Below are 25,823 nucleotides of genomic sequence, written 5' to 3' on the forward strand. Positions count from 1 at the left end.
TGATGTGTGGGATGGTTGATGAAGTCCTTATGTTTAGTATGTTTGAAGAGTCACACTATTAATAGAAGGCAGATTCCCTTGTTCAAGGTTTCGATGATGCAAATCACTAATAAGAGGGCTAAGTATGAACACCCTATAAGTAGTGATGACAGAGTAGCCTTGTCATTGCTAGAGGGTAGTTTGTTGAAGACACTATGAGCTAGCTATCTTGGAGGAGTAGGAGAGAAGTGAGAGGGAAGTTTGATGAGCATATGTTTAGTCACTCTTGTAGCAGGAAGAAGGTTGATAGTGGCAGATTGGTTGGATGAAGATGCAAGCATTCTGAAGTTGCAAAAGTTTTGTGAGAAATAGAAGAGGTAGCAAAGGACTTTCATAATGTGTTCAAGGTACTTGGACCAAAAGGGCCGAGCAATGTGTAAGGAAAATTTTAAGGATGGAAAATTTTCTTGAAGTTTAAAAACATTGGCGAATCTCACTAATTCCTAATATGCAAACTATAAAATGTTTATTGATATATTAGTAAAAAATTTCAAATTTATAATGATTTTATATATAGTCTATATATGATGTTGGCGATTTTTAAGGTAAAATAATTTTATATCTAAAATTTGGGCAAATCATCTTTTATAAAAATTGGAAATTTGCGAATCTTTTGTGTGGGGAAAATTAGCTCACTGGGCGAACATTAGCCCCTAAAATTTTCCATGGTAGCGTGCACCTTCAACAAGTAAGTCGAGTGTACCTTGTTCACAGACAGATTTGTAGTCATAGGTTGTTGACTCCAAGCCATCGCCTTTCTTGTATCAGGGCTGATTGTAAGGGCCATGATCCCCGGCATGGGAAACCTATGTTTCTTGTATTAAGATTTGTAATATAACACTTTTTGAGTTAAAATTGTCTTGTGCACTGAGTTGATTCATTGCTATATGTTTTTTGCTATACAAAATGCTAGTGTTGTGGTATTTCAGTGTGTTTGTGGTTATGATCTTAAACATAAACCTGATTTTGAAATACAGGGAAAAAATCAACACCCCTTATTAGTGCTCACCAAATTCTTAGCTATTGCACGAACAATCTAAATGAAGAAAATTTTATTATCCCAACCTCAATGAGCAGTGAGACGCTCCATCCTTAATAAATCAATAATGTATCGATAAAAGCCTATAACCCAAGCTATATGTACAAAATTAAGAAAGAAAATCAATGAAATAAAATGTGCACGATAGGGATAGTAAAATTAAGCCCAGGAAAAGGTTAACTGATTCCTTAACCAATACAGACATTGTGACATGGTCAATGAAGTATGTTGGAAATAATACTGAGAGGGGGGGTGAATCAGTATTATCAGATCAATCAAACTTTTTCAATTTCATGCTCAGAAACATATACGCTACTTCAATTAAGTGAAACCGCGTGTACACGCTACTGTGTCTAATGAAACTCGCGTATATCCAGAGATCTTATAATTCAGTTAGCTTAATCTTCAGTAAATGCATCAGATCATTATTAAGCATATTAACAGTAAACAGGTGCAGAATAACAGAACAGAACATCACACAAGAGCCACACACATGAACACCATGATATAAGGTGGAAACCCAATGTGGGTGAAAACCACCTGCTGCAATTCGTCTCTTTCTTCTTTAATAAGAAACTTCTTTTACAATGCACTGGTGCAGTCATTTACCAGCACGCAGGCTGCAACCTGCAGAGGGCTACAACCCTCATAGCTCTTGTACTAGCCGATCCATTTACTAGTACGTAGGTACCAACCCTACAGAAGGCTACAACCTTCATAGCTCTTGTACTAGCCGATCCATTTACTAGTACGTAGGTGCCAACCCTACAGAAGGCTACAACCTTCACTCGTTTTCCAGCTGCTCCTGGAAGGGAGCTACAACCCCCTTGGCTCTTGTACTGGCTGATATGTTTACCAGTACGTAGGTGCCGGCCTACGATCTTCCCGGGACCACGTTTCATACATTTTCATACTGGATCCATGAAACAATCATCATTGTAGAACAACCTGCATCATCAATCACTGAAACACCCAATTCTGAATCACTGTAACCCTGTCAACAACAACCAGACAACATAACAACAACCAGATCCAACTTCATCTTCAAATATCATACTTCACATTGTATACGCTACTTGGATGAACCCAACCTGCGTGTATACGCTATTTTACCAAAGCCAACCCGCGTACAGATCTGCAAATTCTAACTTATAACTCTGCAGCTATATCAGACATCAAAACATACCCAGATCATAATAATAAACATGCGTCAGTAGATCTGATCTATCCACAGGCAAACCATATGAAGATAATCATTCCAAGCCTTGAGATCTCGTTCCATCATTCATCATCCTCCACATGAGTGAAACCTTGGTTCAGATCACCAACCCATAACCAGCACTTGGATCTCACACTTCCTCAGATCTTCATCACTCACACACTCTTGCACCTTGCTTACCTTCATTTGCCTAATGATCTTCTCCTTATATAGCCTTAGGCCCTTTACAATACCAAGAGCCAAAACCATAGAAATCCAATACCATCAACTTCAAAACTAGGGATCAACACGTCCGTCGAGACGCCATGGTCCAAAACCATAGGCACAACTTCGAAGGACTAACCGCCATGGACCAAAGGTACGTTTTCACATACACGCGCTTTTACTGAAGCCAACCTGCGTGTACACGCGACTTGGGCTTAACAAACCTGCGTGTATGAATTGTCTTGGCCTGCTATACTCAGATTTGTCCTCTGATTAAGTTGCCATCACCTGTACCACCTGTACCAACCTCTGAGCACCTGTACCAGCCTCTGAGTGAGTTGCCATCAAGGACAACACTTGAATCATAATGCCAACAATCTCCCCCTTTGGACTTGATGGCAACCACCACACCAAGTCACTCTCCCCCTTTGACATCAAGGGCAAAGGGCGTACCAAGATATCCTCTTCTTTGGTATACCTTCTGCTGTCCATACTCCCCCTGAGTACCTGCTGCAATCTCCAAATGTGCTCCCCCTTTGTGTATGCCAAAGTGTACCAATCTATCCATCCTGCTCTTGCTGAATTGAGCTGTTCATGCTCCCCTTGACTGTAGGCAAGATCTGCAAAAGATGTTCTTCAAAAAGAACAAGGACTTATACATCATAGAAGACCTTCCTATCACCAAAAGACTCAATACATACATTCATCACCCAACCTAGTGGGGATATACCAATATTGACTCATCTACCTAACCATGTGGAGATACATTAAGAGTTTACTCATGATAAGACATGAACATTACATCATTCATCCCAGGCATAGTGGGGAAACCAACATAGGTCGTTACATGACCTTGACATCATAAAAGAGATACATGACATAGAGATGAAATATCTAGACCAGGACTTATGAAGGCCACCAGCAGCATCACGATCTGTACCATAAGCATCAGCCTGCAATACCATTCCTTTGATCAAACAGCAAGATGTATCATAGACTTTATCAACAGCTTCTAACCATAATGCCAACAATGCATTATTTGAAGTATATGCTCCCCCTGAGCCTATGCCATAAGTATCAAGACATTTCCAGACAACCTCAGCAGACTGTAACTGTTAACCAATAGAACATATACTGGACTGGATCATATCAGACCCCTTTTCTGAGTCTGTCCCCACTGCTTTTTCACAAACTGACATATACGCGACTTTGTAGTGTGAAACTCGCGTATATACGCGGATTTTCTTCATGAAACTTGCGTATTAGAATTAGAACACTGAAGTTCTATGCCTTCAGCTCCCCCTGAGTCTGTTATGTCTGTGCTGTGCTGAGTACCCTGTGCTGTGCCACATCTTTCTGGCTGAACTTCCTTCTTCTTCCATATCTTCAAGCATGTTGATGATTTCTTCTTATCATGAGCTTTGTTCCTGCAATCCCTTGCTCTATGTCCAAACTTGTTACATGCATAGCATCTTACATGTTTCATATTCCTCCTATAGCAATCAGCAGCTTTGTGACCAAACATATTGCAAGAAAAGCAATATCCATTAAAGTACCTTGAATGTGATGATCTTTCTGCATGATGGTCTTGAAACCTTCTTTTTCTACATATGGCTGCAACATGTCCAAGATTATGACATACATAACATTCAACATTATTCATGGGAGGAGTAAAATATTTTCTTTGAGGAGTCTCTTTCCTTGATTGTTGATGAGGTTGACCTTTCATTTCCTTATAGAGCCTTTCAGATTTTGCATTAGAGATTCTTGTCTTACTTTGTGAACCAGATTCACCTTCAATAGACTCATGAAAACCAAGACCAGTTTTGATAGTAGGGGACCTTTGATTACTAAGAATATCATCCAAGATCTTAGTACTATCTTGAAATCGTAATAGTTTATCCTTTTCTTCTAATTTACTTTTCAAGATATTTACCTCAACTTGATGTTGCTCTTCTTTGTCTAGACATTGCTTCTTGAAGGTCTCTTCAGCTTTCCTTCCTTCATCCAACTGATGTCTTAGTTTGAGGATCTCGTTTTCTTGCTCTTTATTCAGTGCTAGCAGCATTTGTCGAGTTCTGGAGGCACATTCCAACAGATCTTCTAATTTGATGATTTCTTCTTTGAGGGCATTCTCCTTTTTGCTAGGTAGATCTTGCTGATCTATGGTTTGATCTGATACTTCATTTGTTTGTCCATCTTCATTCTGAGGTGATTCAGGATCTGAATTCTTACTTCCACTCAACGGCAGGTTGTCATTGTTCCTTTGAGCTGTCTTCTTCTTCTGACGTGCTTTCTTCCCCATTGTTCTACGAATCTCCTTCAAGCGATCAAGCTTCTCTGAAGGACCGGCTCCGATACCAATTGTTGGAAATAATACTGAGAGGGGGGGTGAATCAGTATTATCAGATCAATCAAACTTTTTCAATTTCATGCTCAGAAACATATACGCTACTTCAATTAAGTGAACCCGCGTGTACACGCTACTGTGTCTAATGAAACTCGCGTATATCCAGAGATCTTATAATTCAGTTAGCTTAATCTTCAGTAAATGCATCAGATCATTATTAAGCATATTAACAGTAAACAGGTGCAGAATAACAGAACAGAACATCACACAAGAGCCACACACATGAACACCATGATATAAGGTGGAAACCCAATGTGGGTGAAAACCACCTGCTGCAATTCGTCTCTTTCTTCTTTAATAAGAAACTTCTTTTACAATGCACTGGTGCAGTCATTTACCAGCACGCAGGCTGCAACCTGCAGAGGGCTACAACCCTCATAGCTCTTGTACTAGCCGATCCATTTACTAGTACGTAGGTACCAACCCTACAGAAGGCTACAACCTTCATAGCTCTTGTACTAGCCGATCCATTTACTAGTACGTAGGTGCCAACCCTACAGAAGGCTACAACCTTCACTCGTTTTCCAGCTGCTCCTGGAAGGGAGCTACAACCCCCTTGGCTCTTGTACTGGCTGATATGTTTACCAGTACGTAGGTGCCGGCCTACGATCTTCCCGGGACCACGTTTCATACATTTTCATACTGGATCCATGAAACAATCATCATTGTAGAACAACCTGCATCATCAATCACTGAAACACCCAATTCTGAATCACTGTAACCCTGTCAACAACAACCAGACAACATAACAACAACCAGATCCAACTTCATCTTCAAATATCATACTTCACATTGTATACGCTACTTGGATGAACCCAACCTGCGTGTATACGCTATTTTACCAAAGCCAACCCGCGTACAGATCTGCAAATTCTAACTTATAACTCTGCAGCTATATCAGACATCAAAACATACCCAGATCATAATAATAAACATGCGTCAGTAGATCTGATCTATCCACAGGCAAACCATATGAAGATAATCATTCCAAGCCTTGAGATCTCGTTCCATCATTCATCATCCTCCACATGAGTGAAACCTTGGTTCAGATCACCAACCCATAACCAGCACTTGGATCTCACACTTCCTCAGATCTTCATCACTCACACACTCTTGCACCTTGCTTACCTTCATTTGCCTAATGATCTTCTCCTTATATAGCCTTAGGCCCTTTACAATACCAAGAGCCAAAACCATAGAAATCCAATACCATCAACTTCAAAACTAGGGATCAACACGTCCGTCGAGACGCCATGGTCCAAAACCATAGGCACAACTTCCAAGGACTAACCGCCATGGACCAAAGGTACGTTTTCACATACACGCGCTTTTACTGAAGCCAACCTGCGTGTACACGCGACTTGGGCTTAACAAACCTGCGTGTATGAATTGTCTTGGCCTGCTATACTCAGATTTGTCCTCTGATTAAGTTGCCATCACCTGTACCACCTGTACCAACCTCTGAGCACCTGTACCAGCCTCTGAGTGAGTTGCCATCAAGGACAACACTTGAATCATAATGCCAACAATCTCCCCCTTTGGACTTGATGGCAACCACCACACCAAGTCACTCTCCCCCTTTGACATCAAGGGCAAAGGGCGTACCAAGATATCCTCTTCTTTGGTATACCTTCTGCTGTCCATACTCCCCCTGAGTACCTGCTACAATCTCCAAATGTGCTCCCCCTTTGTGTATGCCAAAGTGTACCAATCTATCCATCCTGCTCTTGCTGAATTGAGCTGTTCATGCTCCCCTTGACTGTAGGCAAGATCTGCAAAAGATGTTCTTCAAAAAGAACAAGGACTTATACATCATAGAAGACCTTCCTATCACCAAAAGACTCAATACATACATTCATCACCCAACCTAGTGGGGATATACCAATATTGACTCATCTACCTAACCATGTGGAGATACATTAAGAGTTTACTCATGATAAGACATGAACATTACATCATTCATCCCAGGCATAGTGGGGAAACCAACATAGGTCGTTACATGACCTTGACATCATAAAAGAGATACATGACATAGAGATGAAATATCTAGACCAGGACTTATGAAGGCCACCAGCAGCATCACGATCTGTACCATAAGCATCAGCCTGCAATACCATTCCTTTGATCAAACAGCAAGATGTATCATAGACTTTATCAACAGCTTCTAACCATAATGCCAACAATGCATTATTTGAAGTATATGCTCCCCCTGAGCCTATGCCATAAGTATCAAGACATTTCCAGACAACCTCAGCAGACTGTAACTGTTAACCAATAGAACATATACTGGACTGGATCATATCAGACCCCTTTTCTGAGTCTGTCCCCACTGCTTTTTCACAAACTGACATATACGCGACTTTGTAGTGTGAAACTCGCGTATATACGCGGATTTTCTTCATGAAACTTGCGTATTAGAATTAGAACACTGAAGTTCTATGCCTTCAGCTCCCCCTGAGTCTGTTATGTCTGTGCTGTGCTGAGTACCCTGTGCTGTGCCACATCTTTCTGGCTGAACTTCCTTCTTCTTCCATATCTTCAAGCATGTTGATGATTTCTTCTTATCATGAGCTTTGTTCCTGCAATCCCTTGCTCTATGTCCAAACTTGTTACATGCATAGCATCTTACATGTTTCATATTCCTCCTATAGCAATCAGCAGCTTTGTGACCAAACATATTGCAAGAAAAGCAATATCCATTAAAGTACCTTGAATGTGATGATCTTTCTGCATGATGGTCTTGAAACCTTCTTTTTCTACATATGGCTGCAACATGTCCAAGATTATGACATACATAACATTCAACATTATTCATGGGAGGAGTAAAAGATTTTCTTTGAGGAGTCTCTTTCCTTGATTGTTGATGAGGTTGACCTTTCATTTCCTTGTAGAGCCTTTCAGATTTTGCATTAGAGATTCTTGTCTTACTTTGTGAACCAGATTCACCTTCAATAGACTCATGAAAACCAAGACCAGTTTTGATAGTAGGGGACCTTTGATTACTAAGAATATCATCCAAGATCTTAGTACTATCTTGAAATCGTAATAGTTTATCCTTTTCTTCTAATTTACTTTTCAAGATATTTACCTCAACTTGATGTTGCTCTTCTTTGTCTAGACATTGCTTCTTGAAGGTCTCTTCAGCTTTCCTTCCTTCATCCAACTGATGTCTTAGTTTGAGGATCTCGTTTTCTTGCTCTTTATTCAGTGCTAGCAGCATTTGTCGAGTTCTGGAGGCACATTCCAACAGATCTTCTAATTTGATGATTTCTTCTTTGAGGGCATTCTCCTTTTTGCTAGGTAGATCTTGCTGATCTATGGTTTGATCTGATACTTCATTTGTTTGTCCATCTTCATTCTGAGGTGATTCAGGATCTGAATTCTTACTTCCACTCAACGGCAGGTTGTCATTGTTCCTTTGAGCTGTCTTCTTCTTCTGACGTGCTTTCTTCCCCATTGTTCTACGAATCTCCTTCAAGCGATCAAGCTTCTCTGAAGGACCGGCTCCGATACCAATTGTTGGAAATAATACTGAGAGGGGGGGTGAATCAGTATTATCAGATCAATCAAACTTTTTCAATTTCATGCTCAGAAACATATACGCTACTTCAATTAAGTGAACCCGCGTGTACACGCTACTGTGTCTAATGAAACTCGCGTATATCCAGAGATCTTATAATTCAGTTAGCTTAATCTTCAGTAAATGCATCAGATCATTATTAAGCATATTAACAGTAAACAGGTGCAGAATAACAGAACAGAACATCACACAAGAGCCACACACATGAACACCATGATATAAGGTGGAAACCCAATGTGGGTGAAAACCACCTGCTGCAATTCGTCTCTTTCTTCTTTAATAAGAAACTTCTTTTACAATGCACTGGTGCAGTCATTTACCAGCACGCAGGCTGCAACCTGCAGAGGGCTACAACCCTCATAGCTCTTGTACTAGCCGATCCATTTACTAGTACGTAGGTACCAACCCTACAGAAGGCTACAACCTTCATAGCTCTTGTACTAGCCGATCCATTTACTAGTACGTAGGTGCCAACCCTACAAAAGGCTACAACCTTCACTCGTTTTCCAGCTGCTCTTGGAAGGGAGCTACAACCCCCTTGGCTCTTGTACTGGCTGATATGTTTACCAGTACGTAGGTGCCGGCCTACGATCTTCCCGGGACCACGTTTCATACATTTTCATACTGGATCCATGAAACAATCATCATTGTAGAACAACCTGCATCATCAATCACTGAAACACCCAATTCTGAATCACTGTAACCCTGTCAACAACAACCAGACAACATAACAACAACCAGATCCAACTTCATCTTCAAATATCATACTTCACATTGTATACGCTACTTGGATGAACCCAACCTGCGTGTATACGCTATTTTACCAAAGCCAACCCGCGTACAGATCTGCAAATTCTAACTTATAACTCTGCAGCTATATCAGACATCAAAACATACCCAGATCATAATAATAAACATGCGTCAGTAGATCTGATCTATCCACAGGCAAACCATATGAAGATAATCATTCCAAGCCTTGAGATCTCGTTCCATCATTCATCATCCTCCACATGAGTGAAACCTTGGTTCAGATCACCAACCCATAACCAGCACTTGGATCTCACACTTCCTCAGATCTTCATCACTCACACACTCTTGCACCTTGCTTACCTTCATTTGCCTAATGATCTTCTCCTTATATAGCCTTAGGCCCTTTACAATACCAAGAGCCAAAACCATAGAAATCCAATACCATCAACTTCAAAACTAGGGATCAACACGTCCGTCGAGACGCCATGGTCCAAAACCATAGGCACAACTTCCAAGGACTAACCGCCATGGACCAAAGGTACGTTTTCACATACACGCGCTTTTACTGAAGCCAACCTGCGTGTACACGCGACTTGGGCTTAACAAACCTGCGTGTAAGAATTGTCTTGGCCTGCTATACTCAGATCTGTCCTCTGATTAAGTTGCCATCACCTGTACCACCTGTACCAACCTCTGAGCACCTGTACCAGCCTCTGAGTGAGTTGCCATCAAGGACAACACTTGAATCATAATGCCAACAAAGTAAACCCCTACCATGTGATTGACCACTTACTCTTGATTAATGAGTCAACTCGGAACTTTTCTCAGCTTAAATTTTATCACAGATCACATGGTGCTGGGGTGTACCCTAGTATACACCAATCTACGTTGAATTATTAATTGTATCATACTATTACCGAAGAGCCTTTTATGCACATGACACAATTTGTTTAATCACAAAACATATTGTTTCCATCCATGCGTTTAAATGGTTAGAAACACAAATTTTTCGATCCAAAGATTGATCGCATACATTTTTGGTTGTAATTTAACCGTAAATAGATTAAAATTGGGGCGCCACATCTACGCTCGGCACAGTCCACATCATTCTATATGTTTCTGCGCGATAACCTGTTTCCAAGCCAACGACAATCTTCTGAGATTGTCAACCGAGGGGCCATCTTGTATAACAGCCAGCGCAAATACCAGTATCATACAAACTCCTTGTACTGTTTGCATTAAGCCGTTGTTAGCTTCTCAAGTCCAGCAAAACACTATCCAATGTTAACTATCCCTCTCTGGCCTATATGCGTCTGCGGGATAATCTATCAGTTACCAAATTCGCGCGAAACAGGGGAAAAAATACAAAAATATGACCATTCAATGCAAATAATACCGTATAAGTCAATTAAATTCGATCAGTTCGTCTGAAAATATTCATGGTTCGTAGTTTACCCAATACGGATTTGTTATTTCACGAAAATATTCATGGTTCGTAGTTAACCCCATACGTATTCGTTATTTGACAGGCGTAGCTAAGGCAGAGTACCGGCCTGAACACAAATACATACTACTGTCTATGCGGAAGAAACTGATATGGAAAGTTATTGGGTTTATAGAGAAGAAATTGTGAAATTAGAAAAAATAAGCCGAATCTGAGACAATTAATCATGGAGAGATTTAGATAAAGTTTGAGTGCGCTTAAGCTTAAGGGTTAAGAGCATGTGTTTCTTATTAAAAAATTACAGGTTTAAAATCAGAAGAGTAGAGTATGTATGTTTTAATAGGTTTAGCAACAAAATCATTGTATGAAAGTGGGTCATTTATCTCACAAACAAAAAAGTCAGATACACCAATAACATATATTATTATTATTATAAGAAAAAACTATAACTATATACATCTTAATTTTTAAAATGTGGGTTTTAGATAGAATCTTGTTCTGTTAAGATATTTCTTAATTTTTAAAATGTGGGTTTTAGATAGAGTCTTGTCCTGTTAAGATATTTCTTAATATAAAATTACTGATTCAATTCCCTACAGATAAACATAATAAAAGTGTAATCTTGCCAATATTGAAGGTTGAATTTATTAGAATTAAAAATTTTCATACCCATTTTGAACTTCGTAACCATGGGATAATCCCTTTCTGCACCAAAGAATTCGAAAACAAAAACACAGAGAGACCGCTTGCAGATATAAATAGAATAAGTGTATAAAATAGAGTAGCTATTAACCATAACTGGCCGTCAAAACCCCTGTAGTTCAGTCAAACTTACCTGCTACACATTTTTAAAACAGATTCCCTCTAAAAAAATGATCGCCCCTTTTCGTTGTTGTTGGACAGGGGCGATTAATATAATGTACATACAATAGGGAAGATCTAACTGGCTGACTAGAGGCACCAATAGTCCTCTGGACAATCCTGGGGGACTCGACAATTGTCTCCAACACAGGCTTCCAATATTTGCAGTTCCTCAGATTCAATCTCTTCAGCTGCACAAGATCATCCCCATCGTCGACTTCCGATTTCGACACTTTAAGATCCTGCGCTTCGGCCGTTTTCGTCCCTCCATTCGATTCATCTCCGCCATTAATGGCCCTTACTTTTCTGTCGGCGCGAAACTGAGTGCCCAACACGGGGAGAATTTTGGCGAGCCTCATGGATTTCGAAGTCGACTTGCGCAAAGCCAAATCGGCCTGCAACGCGAGGGAATCCATCTCAGAAGGCGAGAGCGACGAGTGGAGTTTATGCATGGGGAGAAGAAAATAGAGATGCCCCGATTCTAGCTCCTCGTCCGCTGAAAGCGCTGAGATTCGGCGCCCGTTTTCTAAGGCCGTAGAATGGCAAACGAAATGCTCGAGATTATCGAGCATCAACTCTGCGGCCTTCATGGGCTTCTTGAATTCCTGGACGCTGCTATACAGCCTTATGATTTTCACTGCAGTGGAGGGAACTTTGGATGGAACACAATGGGCATCGTTCGCATAGAGGTTTGGGTTTCTGAAGGAAATGAGGGCGGGGTTGATTTTCACTGTTGAATTCAAATTTGAATTTCATTACCCCGCGCATAATTTAAAAACTTGAGCGTATACAATCATGTATGCTCCATGCGTTAACCTATCAAAGTATGGCGTATGGATGCATGAGTCATGGTGGATGAATGCGAATACATACAGAGACATCGATCGGAATCTGTTCGTCGGGAAAGGATGCACACGGGTTGACAGTCAGAACCCGTCTCCCAAGACTGTCCTTAGACTCTGTTAAGAGAGCATTTATAATTCTATAGTCCATGAAATAGCACTTGCCGTCTAGGAACATCTGTTTCTCTTCATTATCGAGACTATCGTAACTAATTTTAAGCCGCCCTGTTATATCATCGGGAAGTGTTTTGGAGATTTTTTTGAAGTGTGCTACCCAAACCTTCTTATCATCTTCCCCATAAAGAGACGCGCCAAATACTTGAAGAGATAACGGCAATCCGTGGCTGACATCCAAAAAGTTTTTAACCATTTCTTCAAATCCTTTTCTAGGATTAGGCTGGCCGAAGGCATGAGAGCAGAAGAGCTCTTGGGAGTGTTGTGGATCGAGGCCATCTAACTCGTAAATAAACGACTTTTCAATCCCCGAGTTTATAAGAACATCCTTATTGCGAGATGTAATTAAAACTAAGCTACCTGGACTAAGCTTATCTTTCAATGGTACAAATAATGCATCCAGCTGGTTAATGTGATCCACATTATCTAAAATTAGGAGAGCAAGAGGAGATGCGAGATAGGTTTCGATCTTATCTATACCAGTTTTAATGTCCGCTATTTGCTCAAAATGTCGAGCCAAGTCCTCAAGAAGTTTTCTCTGCGAGAATTCAACAGGTTTCCCACTGACATCAGATAAATAGCAAGCTCGATCATACTTTGATTGCCGACGGTTAAAGATTTCGTTTGCGAGGGTGGTTTTGCCAACGCCGCCCAGCCCTACAATTCCTATAACCCTACTCTCGCTGCTTTGCGGCTGCAATGACACTGCCTTTTCAAAATCTTCTATTTTTTGATCCAAACCAATTGGATATTTCGCCACATGGACTGGTCGTTTAACGTTTTTTAACACACTTTCCACGATCCGTTGGATGGGCTGATGCTGGTCACTGAAAAATATTGACAGTTCAATTACTCGTCAGAGATGCTTATAACATAAAATGTCATAGACCTAACAATCCAACGAATTAATGTTAAGACAAGGCCTCACCCATTATAATTCTCCAGTTCAAAACCGATTATGTCTGCAGCCTGAGAAAGAGCCTGCCTCCATTCTTTTACAGTGTCAGGTGGGTAACGTGGCTTGTTTTGACGGGTTTCAATGTCGAATGTTGTCTTCTGCTCGAGCTCGAGCAGATCTCGAGCATACTGTCCTTCAGGATTGACCTCCACCCACCGAAGATGTGAAGGCTTGACACTGCCGTAGAAGACCGGAAGAATGGTTGCCCCAGACCGGAACATGAGTACGAGCTCGTCCAGGCACCAGCTCGATTGGGCATAATTTTGAGAGAAAATCGCTAAATGAACGGATGCTTTTTGAATAGCACCTTTGATTTGAGAAGGTAAGGCGTCTCCTTCTTGCAGTTCCTGCTCGTCCAGGAACACTCGCAAACCGTATCCGCGAAGGCGTTTGTAAAGATCGGTGGCCAAAGTTTTCTTGCAATCAGGCCCACGGTGGTTTATAAAGACATCATATACATAGGAGTTGTTGTGGGCATATGAGATTGATGCAGAGGTGGAGGGGCACGAGGATGGAGATGGCAGGTTATGGTTTTCCATGGATCGGGTAGCAAAAACGTAAGATGAAGATGTAAGTAAAAGATCGGAAATGCGCACTCAACCTCAATATCTTCTAATTCCTTCTGGTGTGGAAGATCTCAAAACTGCAATGTGGCTACCTACTCGCACAGCCTGTGGCACCGTCTCTTCTGTTTCAATGCGTGCAAATCAATCGCTGAAATCAAAACAGCAATTCTTCCTTCAAAGATAAATGAATCTCGAGAATGGTTATTTCCCAACGAAATCACGCGTCTGGCTACCGACCACGCGTTGACTACATGTGCGCTTAGGTCAGTGGAGGTCATTTAAAGACTTGTTTAAAGGCTATATAGTACATGTGCGCTTATGTCATTGGAGCTAATTTAAACAGGGAGTAGTCTACCTAGGCGGTAGAATGGCTCGTTTTCCGTCATCGACCTGAAAATCTTCCGGCTCCGGCAACCGAGAATGTCTCCGCCCTTCGCCCCTCCCCGGCTCGGCCACCCTCCCCTGACATTCCCTGCCCGGCCTGACAAAAAAATCCGATTCGGATCCGGGAATGGGACCTGACATCCCCGGACCTGACATCCCCTGACAGACTACTCGATCGGGAACGAGCTATTGCAGCCGCGGAGTATTGCTCCTGGGAGCTCCTTATTCCGGTTCGAATTCGAATTGTCACCCGCGCGCTGCAATGCATAATCGCTCTCCTGTAACTCTGCACCTAGCTCAGAAAAAAACACAGAAATGAATAAGTTCAGTACTAGCTACTCACTACTTCGTAACATAAAATTATGTTACTGTTACAAAAGGGGAAAATGAAAAACGCACACGCCATTATTAAAGATTCCCACGACTTTGGGCTGAGTTTTCTGGATTTGACCGCCTTTATATAGCGATCCCGGTTTATCCGATATACAGATCGATGGGTTGCTGGGTTTACAGTACTCATTCTCACAGTGCTTCTGATAAATTTATCAAAATTCCAAATATGGGGAGCTGCATTTCTTCAAATGCCATCTCTTCTGTGCCAGCAGCTACTGCAAAGCTCATATTGATGGACGGGAGCATCCTGGAGTTTTCTGAAATGGTGAGAAGCGAAGAGATTCTGCAAGAATATCCGGGCCACTTTATCTGTGATTCAGAGGGTCTTTATGCCGGTCGAAACATCTCCCAGGTTCTGTGTCACGATGATAGATTGCAGATTGGGCAGCTCTACTTTCTTCTTCCTCAGCGGAAATTGCAGTTTGTGTTAACAGACTCCGACATGGCTTCTCTTCTTTTCAAGATTAGCACTGCTTGGGAGTCAGCGCAGAAGAAGAGGCAGAGCAAAAGATTATCGCGTGGGTTCGTTAAAGCCCAAGCTCAAGTGCAGCCCTTTTTCAATATTCAGAGCCAAGATGAAAGTGAAACAGAGTACGACTCTTCTTCTGTTTGTTGTTTGTCCAGGCGCCCTAATAATCCAGTTTCAACAGATAGAGGGCGACTCCATTTTCAACCCATGTTGGAGACTATTGTGGAGACTGTGTGATCGATGGTGATAGTGATTTTCATGTAACAAATATGTATAAATCAAGAAACAAAGAATTTTTTGAACTTGCTCTGGTTAATAGGATTTGGAAATATTTTTGGAATTTGCAATCCAGTTAAATTGGAAATATTTTTGGAATCGATGGTGAGAGTGATTTTCATGTAACAAATATGTATAAATCAAGAAACAGAGAATTTTTTGAACTTGTTTTGGTTAATAGGATTTGGAAATATTTTTGGAATTTGCAATCCAGTTAAATTGGAAATATTTTTGGAATTTGCAATCCAGTTAAATTGGAAATATTTTTGGAATTTACAATTCAGCTAAAGACATCTTTAAATCTGTCCAAATAATCTGTCATGTTGTCTTTAAATTTGTCCAATTAATCTGTCATAGATTCAGATGATTAAATGTGGCTGAAATGTTTTCTTTTCAAAATGGGCATTAGATATAAAGTTGATAAGAAAGCCAAGGCAATGAGAATGGTGAAATTTAACTGGCAAATTTGTTGTCACAGGACGATTTGCAGGTCAAATACAGCTAAATTTTTTCTCACTATCAACAAAATGCCAAAAGCCAACCCCTATTACATTGAAAATGATCAACTTTACAGAGAAACAAAAGCCAACCCCTATTACATTGAAAATGATCAACTTTACAGAGAAATAAAGCTACTAGCTTTAAGGAATTAAATCCTAACAATAAACTAAAAATAAAACAATCTCTGGCATGTTACAGGAAATCTGGAAATGATGAAATGGAATGCACCTGGCTTTAGCCTTTAAGTAAAGCCCCCCTAATCTTATTCACAGGTTTTATCGGTCTACTCTAGAAAATCTGACGCTTGTTTGCATATCAATTACCATAGGCACACATCTTTTACACCAAATCTATGTTTCTGTCAAGGCATGAATGCTTTCCATGGCATGTTTGGCTGAATATATGGAGAAATAGTCAAAACCGGACTCGAAGACTATATGAATGGAATCAAATCTGAGCACAAACTAGATCATACCTTCATTCCAGGCCTGCCTCCTAGTATTACCTCCTAATATGCGATTGAGATATTTGGTTACAGTTTCATGTGTACTCACCCATAACCAACCAACAATATACAAATGCCCATGAAATAACATGTATAACAAACAAATTGTTCCCATTAACCATCCGCATATGTCTAAACTTTATGAAACATTCATATCTAAGAAATTTCTTAAAACGCAGAAATGCAACAATATCAATAACAGCTCAGCTAATGTTAACAGTTGATGACGGACAGCCAACATTTGGGTGGACTGGACAAATGGTTAATAGAAATATAAAACACTTTTAATTACTCACTTCAAAGGACCCCTGTGCTAGTTAAGGATTTTAATGAACGAGTATTGGAGCAAAGGTGACCACTTGACTGAGAAGCTAAGGAGCTTTAAAATATTGCAGTTAAAGTGCATAATTTAGGTTAATGAGGATCTAATTGAATAAAGAGATCAATTTGTTGACCAGAGCTGCAGAAACAGAATTCGTTGATGGTTTCAACTCGCAGTGCCACAAATTTTATGAATTATGTCCAAAAGAAATCATATTTGAAAGAAGACTATCCATCAAAATAGAAAGCTGAACAATTGTATCTGCAAAAGAAATATTTCCACTTAGAAATTGGGATCACTGCTTGAAACAATAGTACTTCTTGCATAGCCCACTACACTTTTGCTTGACATTCTTCAACCTTTTTTTTTTTCAGAAATTTCTTCAAAATATTTATACAGCTGCTTCAAAAATATATTGAGTTTCAGACTGTTACATCCTGCATGCTATAATGAAATAACCCAAGTCAGCAGCATATGCCATGTATCTTCAATAAGGTTTGTCACAAGATATTACCCTGCTTTGAAAACTAATAATGGCCCTAATTTATACATGTTTCCCCTCCAGTGTTCAATTAATTACTGTAACATCCTGTAAAGACTTGCTTCTTATCAGGATTCCTAACTGAGGTCTGGAACTGTAGCACTGAAACCAGATCTGCAAATTGAAGCCAGATTAAATTCATGCTATGCTGCATGTTTCTACAACATTAGCAGATAAAGGATGGAGGCATGATCATCAATTCACTGGGCCTGCAGTTACTGTTCAACTCACTGTTCCAGATATACATGCTAAACTAGAACATGTAGACTCTCAACAATTTTTTCAACTGAAAAGGAAAAGAAAAATTGTAGATCTTGATTCACCATTCGAATGGCACATTCGACCAAAACTTCTGAGTTTAATTGATTTTTGGGGTGTTGTTTTTCTGCAAAACTTGCCCTGCTATTGAATAGGATGTGTGAATACATTCTTGTATGATGTATGTACTTTTTTATAACTGTATCTTCACAAAAACACATTGCCACAGCAAATGTCATGCACTGAAAGAGAGCTCCAATCAATTGGAAGAACCCAAAATAAAAGCATGTATTTCACTCCAACTAGAGACGGTATAAAGAATTCCACTTTGTTTTGTCCAAGAACTAGAACCTTCTACATATGCTCTCTCCTGTTTGAGAAGACCAGAAAACAAAGGAACAAATGATACTCCAAAACGTTTTCCAACCCTTCTTAGGGTTGAGTTTTTACCAATCACTATTCCAATATCTGCCTGAAGAAGACAAAGCAAGTCACCTAAACTGTCCCCAATGTATATAGAGATGTGTTCCGTGTCCTGGTCCTTTGAAGAACAAATATTATTAAAGATTTTCAGCTTGTCAACTGGGGACTCAACATGCCTATCAATACCACCAGTCGAGACTGATTCCACAAAGGTGAGTTCATTTGAATGAATTTGTAAACCATCCAAACTACCTGCAAGAATATCCAATGTATGATCCTTAGTATGCCTATAATAATTTAAAATAAACAGTGACAAAGGATATCAACAAACTGCACAAGAAAGAATGCATATGTACAGGATTAGTAAATTTTTCCTCTTCGAACCTGGGTTTTGTATCTACAAGGTGAATGGGAAAAGTAGGCCATGATTGCAGCCACACAGAAGTGTACCTAAACTTTTGCTCTCCCATGTTGGTTTGAGTATCTCAAGGTGAGTAGGAAAAGCAGGCAAGGGTTAGAGCCATATAGATAAGTGTAAAAACCTAAGTCACCAGATTCATCCTTCCCCCCATGTATCACGAATCCTGTGTGTCAGACACGATTCGCTGCTGACACGTGTCTGATTAGCTGTTGGTGCGTGTCCGACTTTCAGGATTCGTGTTAGAAAGGAGTCCGATTCGTGCCCAGAGAGAATCATGATTTTCAGACATGTGTCCATTGAAAAGTGACCCATGGGCTTGATAAAATCCAGAATTGGGCCACATTTGTCCATTTGCATTCATTGTTTGGGTGCTAAGTCACATGACACGAGGACACGAGACACGGAGGACACGTAAATACGAGTATTCAATATGAAACGCAACGACTTGGAAACAGGACATGGGGGACATGTTTTATATATATTTATATATATATATATATATATATACCGAAATATAGTTTTTTATCCATATTAAATTGCAGGTTGCAGCTTATCTAATCAAATTAAAATATAATTACTTCTCAAAGTTCATAGTTCACTTTAAAAAAATAAATAGAATCAAAATTTACTATTTAGAAATTAGAATGTGATATGCTTGGTCTTGATTCTTGAATATTCAATGTTCATTGTTCATGTACAACTTACAAGCACATAAGAAAATAACTAAAGACTAATCCTATTGATTTCCTCTGCCCCTCTTGCGAGAAAATGCCACAGCTCTCCCTTTCCCTCTAGATGTAGATGCTAGTGCTGGTGGAGTTGGTAGTGGAGTTTCCTATGCTCTAGAAGCTGAAGAACAAGAATAGGAGCTATAGGAGGTAGATCACGTCCTCTACTGGTGGCAAGGGTAGCTTGGGCAGGTGGTGTCACCTGGAAACATTACAATCTCCCAATCCTAAAATCCTGAAAAACTAATAAGTCTGCTGCATTTTGAATGAAATCTAAAATTCTACTTTCTCCATATGAAATCCAATGAGGCCAGAACCACTCTCAAACATCCTGAGTCATTTCATGGTAATGTTAAAAATTTAAGTAAAAGGATGAAAATGAAGATTAATCTTCATTTTCATCCTTTTACTTTAAGAATTTAACATTACCATGAATAGCATATCAATACTAGGGCCTAGACTTGATCATTAAGCTGCCCCACTCAAAAATTATTTGTTTCTTTCAAAAAAAAATTGCAGCTGATGCAGGCAACGTTTTCTATCAACGGAATACGCGTTTTCCAGATGCAGGACACGACAAAAACCAGCAAATACGTTTTACATTTCACAAGACACGATGAAAAACGTTTTCGACGTGTTTTAGGGCCGTTTTCGTGTCCGACACGTAAAATACGGGACATGGGACCTTGGAGGACATGTCCTGTGACTTAGTTTGGGTGTTGAGGGACTATGGGAGCGACCAACAAAAGAGATAGGAGTGTTTTGGAGGTGATTCAAGAGACAGGTATAGAGCCACATAGATAAGTGTAAAAACCTAAGTCACCGGATTAATCCTCCCCCCCATGTGTCACGAATCCTGCGTGTCAGACACGATTCGCTGCTGACACGTGTCTGATTCGCTGTTGGTGCGTGTCCGACTTTCAGGATTCGTGTTAGAAAGGAGTCTGATTCATGCCCAGAAAGAATCATGATTTTCGGACATGTGTCCATCGAAAAGTGACCCATGGGCTTGATAAAATCCAAAATTGGGCCACATTTGTCCATTTGCATTCATTGTTTGGGTGTTGTGGGACTGTGGGAGCGACCAACAAAAGAGATAGGAGTGTTTTGGAGGTGATTCAAGAGATAGGTAAGTGGATTTCCCTTCCATTTATTTCTAGTTTTGCTACAACAGTCTACCTGTCCATTTTGTTTACAAGCACAACCTTACAGCAGTTTTCCTTTTTTTTACAATATTCATGGGTCAGTGAAGGACAACGGGGAAGGTGCAAAAGAAGTGTCCCCATTGGTAATGCCGCCCCTCTCAGTATAGGACAGAGACAATGGTGTATGTGCACACCAACACACCAACTTTTGTCATATTTACAAGCAGAGGGAGGAGTGGTTGAAAGGAAGACAAAAATGTGCGATGTGTTCCCTGATGATATGGGTTTGGACAACAGTGCTAGAGCCTGTTACTTTTGATGATGGTGATACTCTTGAGGAGTCATCCTCACACCAACAGATGCAAAGATTACATTGGATACAGAAGAGGAGGATGCAGAAGAGAGCAGTGGTGGCACTGATGCTGATTTTAATGTTGATGAGCTATAGGTATAGCGTATAGCCTGCTGGCAGTAGCCTATGAGATTCTTCCTTTCTGTTCTACAGTTCTGAACTCTAGTGTCTACCTTGTTTTGTATTTTCTATTTTCCATTAGAATTCCTAGTCAGGATTCTCAGGACTCAGCACCTATGTAATACATTTTGATTTTTATGACTTTATGAGAAAACTGCAGTTTATGGTTGATTTCTTGTGTTTGTCCAATGTCAATTTATTGTATTTGTCATTAATGTAATAGTAAGTGCTAGTTGTAAACTTGTATCATTGATGAATCATGATTGTATGCATAATGTTACAATGTACATGTATGATTGAATTTGTATCATCTTGAGAATTTGTGTAATAGTTATTAATTTTTTTAATATATATCTGGGGGTCTGTGTGTCCTGTGTCAGACTCTCATATTTATGTGTCCTGCATGTCTTGTGTCCCAGTGTCAGATGACTTAGGTAAAAACAGATACGAAATAAGCAGAATACAGAATAAAAGGTTGTTGGTTGAAGTATCTCAAGGTGAGTGGGAAAAGGAGGCCAGCATTACAGCCACCTAGATAAGTGTAAAACCAGATACGAAATGAGCAAAATAAAGAATGAAAGGTTGGATGGTGAAAATCATGCTTTTCGTTAGACTTACTTAAAAGTTTTATGCCTCGAAATGAGATGGAAACGAGAAACAAGGAAGAGAAGGAACTCAACCAATTGAATGGGAAAGCACATCTCAGAAACACAAGGGATCCTAGTGTTCACAAAATCAAAAGTGCCCATACATGGATGTCCTAAATAGAAAAACAAATGACCAATGAGTAACCATGGATGTGAACATCTAGGTCCTTCCACATTGTCTTCCTAAATACTCCATAAATCAGCAATATCTAACATTCAATCATTCCAATGCCATTCCAAAAAAGAGATTAAAAGCTAGAGTTACATGTGAAAGGAATTCACAAATAGAATCTTTGACTACTAGTAAGAGTAGCCTTCACTTCAAAGGATATCAGAGGTTTCCAAGGCAACAAAAGCTTAAAGCATTATAAGAATGTTAAATCGGATAATAGAAGCTCAACCAGACACTTAATATTGTTATTTCATCAATGATAACATATAGATATATAGTTACTACCATCAACATAAAGATGCAACAAGTTCATTTTGGAGAAAAAGAACATTATCATAAGCTTCCAGAGATTTTACCCAAAATTAGGCAACATAACTCTGCACAGTTACTGGATTTGCTTATAGGTTAGAACTCATCCAGATCGAAGTCACCTACAATCATGGAAAGGAAAGATACTTCTGATTACAGTACAGAACCTTCCCCTGACCTTTGCATTCTATTTCCGGATCGAGATCGGATGAGATACGGGAGACCAAAACAAGGTCTTGAACAAGTAAAATTAGACAGACCCAAACAAGTCATTGAACGAATAAATTTTACAAGTAGATTACAAGACAATATGTTTATTTGCAAGAACAAAATCAAAGAAATAGAAGAAAAAGTATACATGATATGGAGATCAAAAGGGAAAAAAAAGAAGTTAAAATGATTATATTTTCCATATTTTTTTCCATAATAAATATTTAGAAAACAGCAATGTTCAACCTAGTTTCAGGGACAGGGACACAATTATGAAATAGTAGCTTCAGTAATATGATGTAGAGGATGAGAATTAAGCATATATACATAAATATTGGTAAACCTTCAATTATGGTATACATTACTGTCGATGTAGATAGGGAACAAAGAGGAAAGAACATACCTTCATAATAAGAAGTCTTTGAGTAAAAATGATAATGTAATAACACCGGAAAGAGATAACTATCTCCAATCCAGATTTACATAAATGTCTCTTCCTAAGTGAAAATTAAGCTATACAGTACAATAATATAGAGATTGTGTTCATATGGATGAAGGAACGCTATAAGTACGAGCTTGAAAACAACATAAGAACAAAGAGTAACTAGAACCGGACTAACAATAGAGAGATACAAAATGAATTACCCACAGAATCTCCCTAACCCTTTTTAAATTAAATTCTCACGAAAATTGTGCACTAGGAAGTATTGCACGCTAACACTTAGGAGTTCCACTGGGATGTCAAAAAGACTCGAATCTGTCCAAATAATCTGTCATTGGACAGATTTAAAGATGTCTTTAGCTGAATTGTAAATTCCAAAAATATTTCCAGATTTAAAGATGTCTTTAGCTGAATTGTAAATTCCAAAAATATTTCCAATTTAACTGGATTGCAAATTCCAAAAATATTTCCAAATCCTATTAACCAGAACAAGTTCAAAAAGAACCAAGTTCAAAAAATTCTCTGTTTCTTGATTTATACATATTTGTTACATGAAAATCACTCTCACCATCGATTCCAAAAATATTTCCAATTTAACTGGATTGCAAATTCCAAAAATATTTCCAAATCCTATTAACCAGAGCAAGTTCAAAAAATTCTTTGTTTCTTGATTTATACATATTTGTTACATGAAAATCACTATCACCATCGATCACACAGTCTCCACAATAGTCTCCAACATGGGTTGAAAATGGAGTCACCCTCTATCTGTTGAAACTAGATTATTAGGGCGCCTGGACAAACAACAAACAGAAGAAGAGTCGTACTCTGTTTCACTTTCATCTTGGCTCTGAATATTGAAAAAGCACTGCACTTGAGCTTGGGCTTTAACGAACCCACGCGATAATCTTTTGCTCTGCCTCTTCTTCTGCGCTGACTCCCAAGCAGTGCTAATATTGAAAAGAAGAGAAGCCATGTGGAGTCTGTTAACACAAACTGCAATTTCCGCTGAGGAAGAAGAAAGTATAGCTGCCCAATCTGCAATCTATCATCGTGACACAGAACCTGGGAGATGTTTCGACCGGCATAAAGACCCTCTGAATCACAGATAAAGTGGCCCGGATATTCTTGCAAAATCTCTTCGCTTCTCACCATTTCAGAAAACTCCAGGATGCTCCCGTCCATCAATATGAGCTTTGCAGTAGCTGCTGGCACAGAAGAGATGGCATTTGAAGAAATGCAGCTCCCCATATTTGGAATTTTGATAAATTTATCAGAAGCATTGTGAGAATGAGTACTGTAAACCCAGCAACCCATCGATCTGTATATCGGATAAACCGGGATCGCTATATAAAGGCGGTCAAATCCAGAAAACTCAGCCCAAAGTCGTGGGAATCTTTAATAATGGCGTGTGCGTTTTTCATTTTCCCCTTTTGTAACAGTAACATAATTTTATGTTGCGAAGTAGTGAGTAGCTAGTACTGGACTTATTCATTTCTGTGTTTTTTTCTGAGCTAGGTGCAGAGTTACAGGAGAGCGATTATGCATTGCAGCGCATGGGTGACAATTCGAATTCGAACTGGAATAAGGAGCTCCCAGGAGCAATACTCCGCGGCTGCAATAGCTCGTCCCCGATCGAGTAGTCTATCAGGGGATGTCAGGCCCCATTCCCTGATCCGAATCGGATTTTTTGTCAGGCCTGGCAGGGAATGTCAGGGGAGGGTGGCGGAGAAGGAGGGTGGCGGAGCCAGGGGAGGGGGCGAAGGGCGGAGACATTCCCGGTGGCCGGAGCCGGAAGATTTTCAGGCCGGTGACGGAAAACGGGCCATTCTACCGCCTAGGTAGACTACTCCATTTAAAGAGTAGTTTAAATGCTTATTAATTAATTATATATATATATAATATAATATAATATGGAAAATTTATTATAATTTAGTTGTCAAATTAATGATAGGATAGTTGTAATTTCAGGCACTATCCTGCCTGAATGGCTCACCCATATGAGCCATCCTTCCTCTCCCTGGCTCCTCTGCCCCTCCCCCCCCCATTCAGGCACTATCCTGCCCTGCCTGAATGGCTCAACCTAGCCCCTCTCCCTTAGGTTTCTAGGCCTTTTTTGGTTCATACAGCCATTGTCAGTTGCATATGATCCTCAACAGGTTCATCGTATCTCAGGAGCTGTAGTAACTCGCTCTTGGTGTGAGAAGGTCTCACTTAGCCCTTTCCCGAAGTTACGGGGCTATTTTGCCGAGTTCCTTAGAGAGAGTTGTCTCGCGCCCCTAGGTATTCTCTACCTACCTACCTGTGTCGGTTTCGGGTACAGGTACCCTTTTGTTGAAGGTCGTTCGAGCTTTTCCTGGGAGTATGGCATGGGTTACTTCAGCGTTGTAGCGCTTTATTATAATTTAGTTGTCAAATCAATGATAGGATAGTTGTAATATATTTTTTTGATATGGTCAAATTTGACGAGATATTTATTATGGTATTTTCCCATCGTATCAACTCATGGTATTTGCCTTCAGTTTTCGAGGGAAAATAATAAAATAAGGTTCTAGAGAGTCGATCAAGCCTTTAAAAGTGGACAAAAGCTAGGCATTTGGATCATTCTGATTTATCTATCCTATTGTGTTTTCTTGAGAACTTGGTGTGGCTAGTTCGAGTTTTGATCTTGAGACGAAAACCTCGTGGTGAGTTCTAGTTTTGATCTCGAGGTGAAAACCCCGTGGTGAGTTCCAGTTCTGATCTCGAGACGAAAACCCCATGGTGAATTTGTCTAGTGGATACAGCTTGAGTGGGCCTAATGATTAAAAGCATGTGTTTCCTCTTAAGAGGTCAAAGGTTCAAAACCAGAGGGGGTAGAATATGTATGCCTTCGTAGATTTAGCAGTCAAAACCTTGCATGAAGGTGGGTCCCTTGTCCCTCAAACAAGGGGTCTCATACACCAATTTGGTGTCTGACTTGGTGGTGACCTTAAAATTGGATAATAATAATAATAATCAAAACACTAAGATGTTCCTCAAACAAGGGGTCTCATACACCAATTTGGTGTCTGACTTGGTGGTGACATTAAAATTGGATAATAATAATAATAAACAAAACACTAAGATGTTCAAAATTT

At 39.8% G+C, this 25,823-nt stretch overlaps 2 protein-coding genes and 1 pseudogene across 2 annotated transcripts; 1 reads left to right on the forward strand and 2 right to left on the reverse strand.

Annotated features, from left to right (window-relative positions):
• Positions 1-12,392: 12,392 nt before the first annotated feature.
• Positions 12,393-14,274, reverse strand: LOC149213701 (disease resistance protein Roq1-like). Its single transcript, XM_089389118.1, has 2 exons — positions 13,491-14,274; positions 12,393-13,389 (listed from the first exon to the last, which is right to left on the reverse strand). Exons 1-2 carry the CDS (start codon positions 14,057-14,059, stop codon positions 12,393-12,395), a joined length of 1,566 nt encoding a protein of 521 aa, XP_089245244.1. The 5' UTR covers positions 14,060-14,274.
• Positions 14,275-14,634: 360 nt separating this feature from the next.
• LOC149213702 (uncharacterized) lies at positions 14,635-15,772 on the forward strand. The gene has a single exon (XM_089392096.1). The coding sequence runs from the start codon at positions 14,964-14,966 to the stop codon at positions 15,567-15,569; it is 606 nt and encodes a 201-aa protein (XP_089248222.1). The 5' UTR covers positions 14,635-14,963; the 3' UTR covers positions 15,570-15,772.
• A 7,441-nt stretch (positions 15,773-23,213) lies between these two features.
• On the reverse strand, positions 23,214-24,554 carry LOC149213703 (uncharacterized; annotated as a pseudogene).
• Between the last annotated feature and the right edge of the window lie 1,269 nt (positions 24,555-25,823).

Source organism: Pinus tabuliformis, chromosome 1_1 (genome assembly GCF_031772625.1).
Source record: "Pinus tabuliformis cultivar Carrire ecotype Pingquan chromosome 1_1, CPIR1, whole genome shotgun sequence".
NCBI classification, from domain to species: domain Eukaryota; kingdom Viridiplantae; phylum Streptophyta; class Pinopsida; order Pinales; family Pinaceae; genus Pinus; species Pinus tabuliformis.

Bases quoted from the DNA above. Each gene is read 5' to 3' on its own strand.
- LOC149213702 (XM_089392096.1), top strand. From the start codon at position 14,964: ATGGGTTGCTGGGTTTACAGTACTCATTCTCACAGTGCTTCTGATAAA.
- LOC149213701 (XM_089389118.1), bottom strand. From the start codon at position 14,059: ATGGAAAACCATAACCTGCCATCTCCATCCTCGTGCCCCTCCACCTCT. The intron at 13,390-13,490 runs GTGAGGCCTTGT...AATATTTTTCAG, and splicing joins GAACTGGAGAATTATAATGG to TGACCAGCATCAGCCCATCC.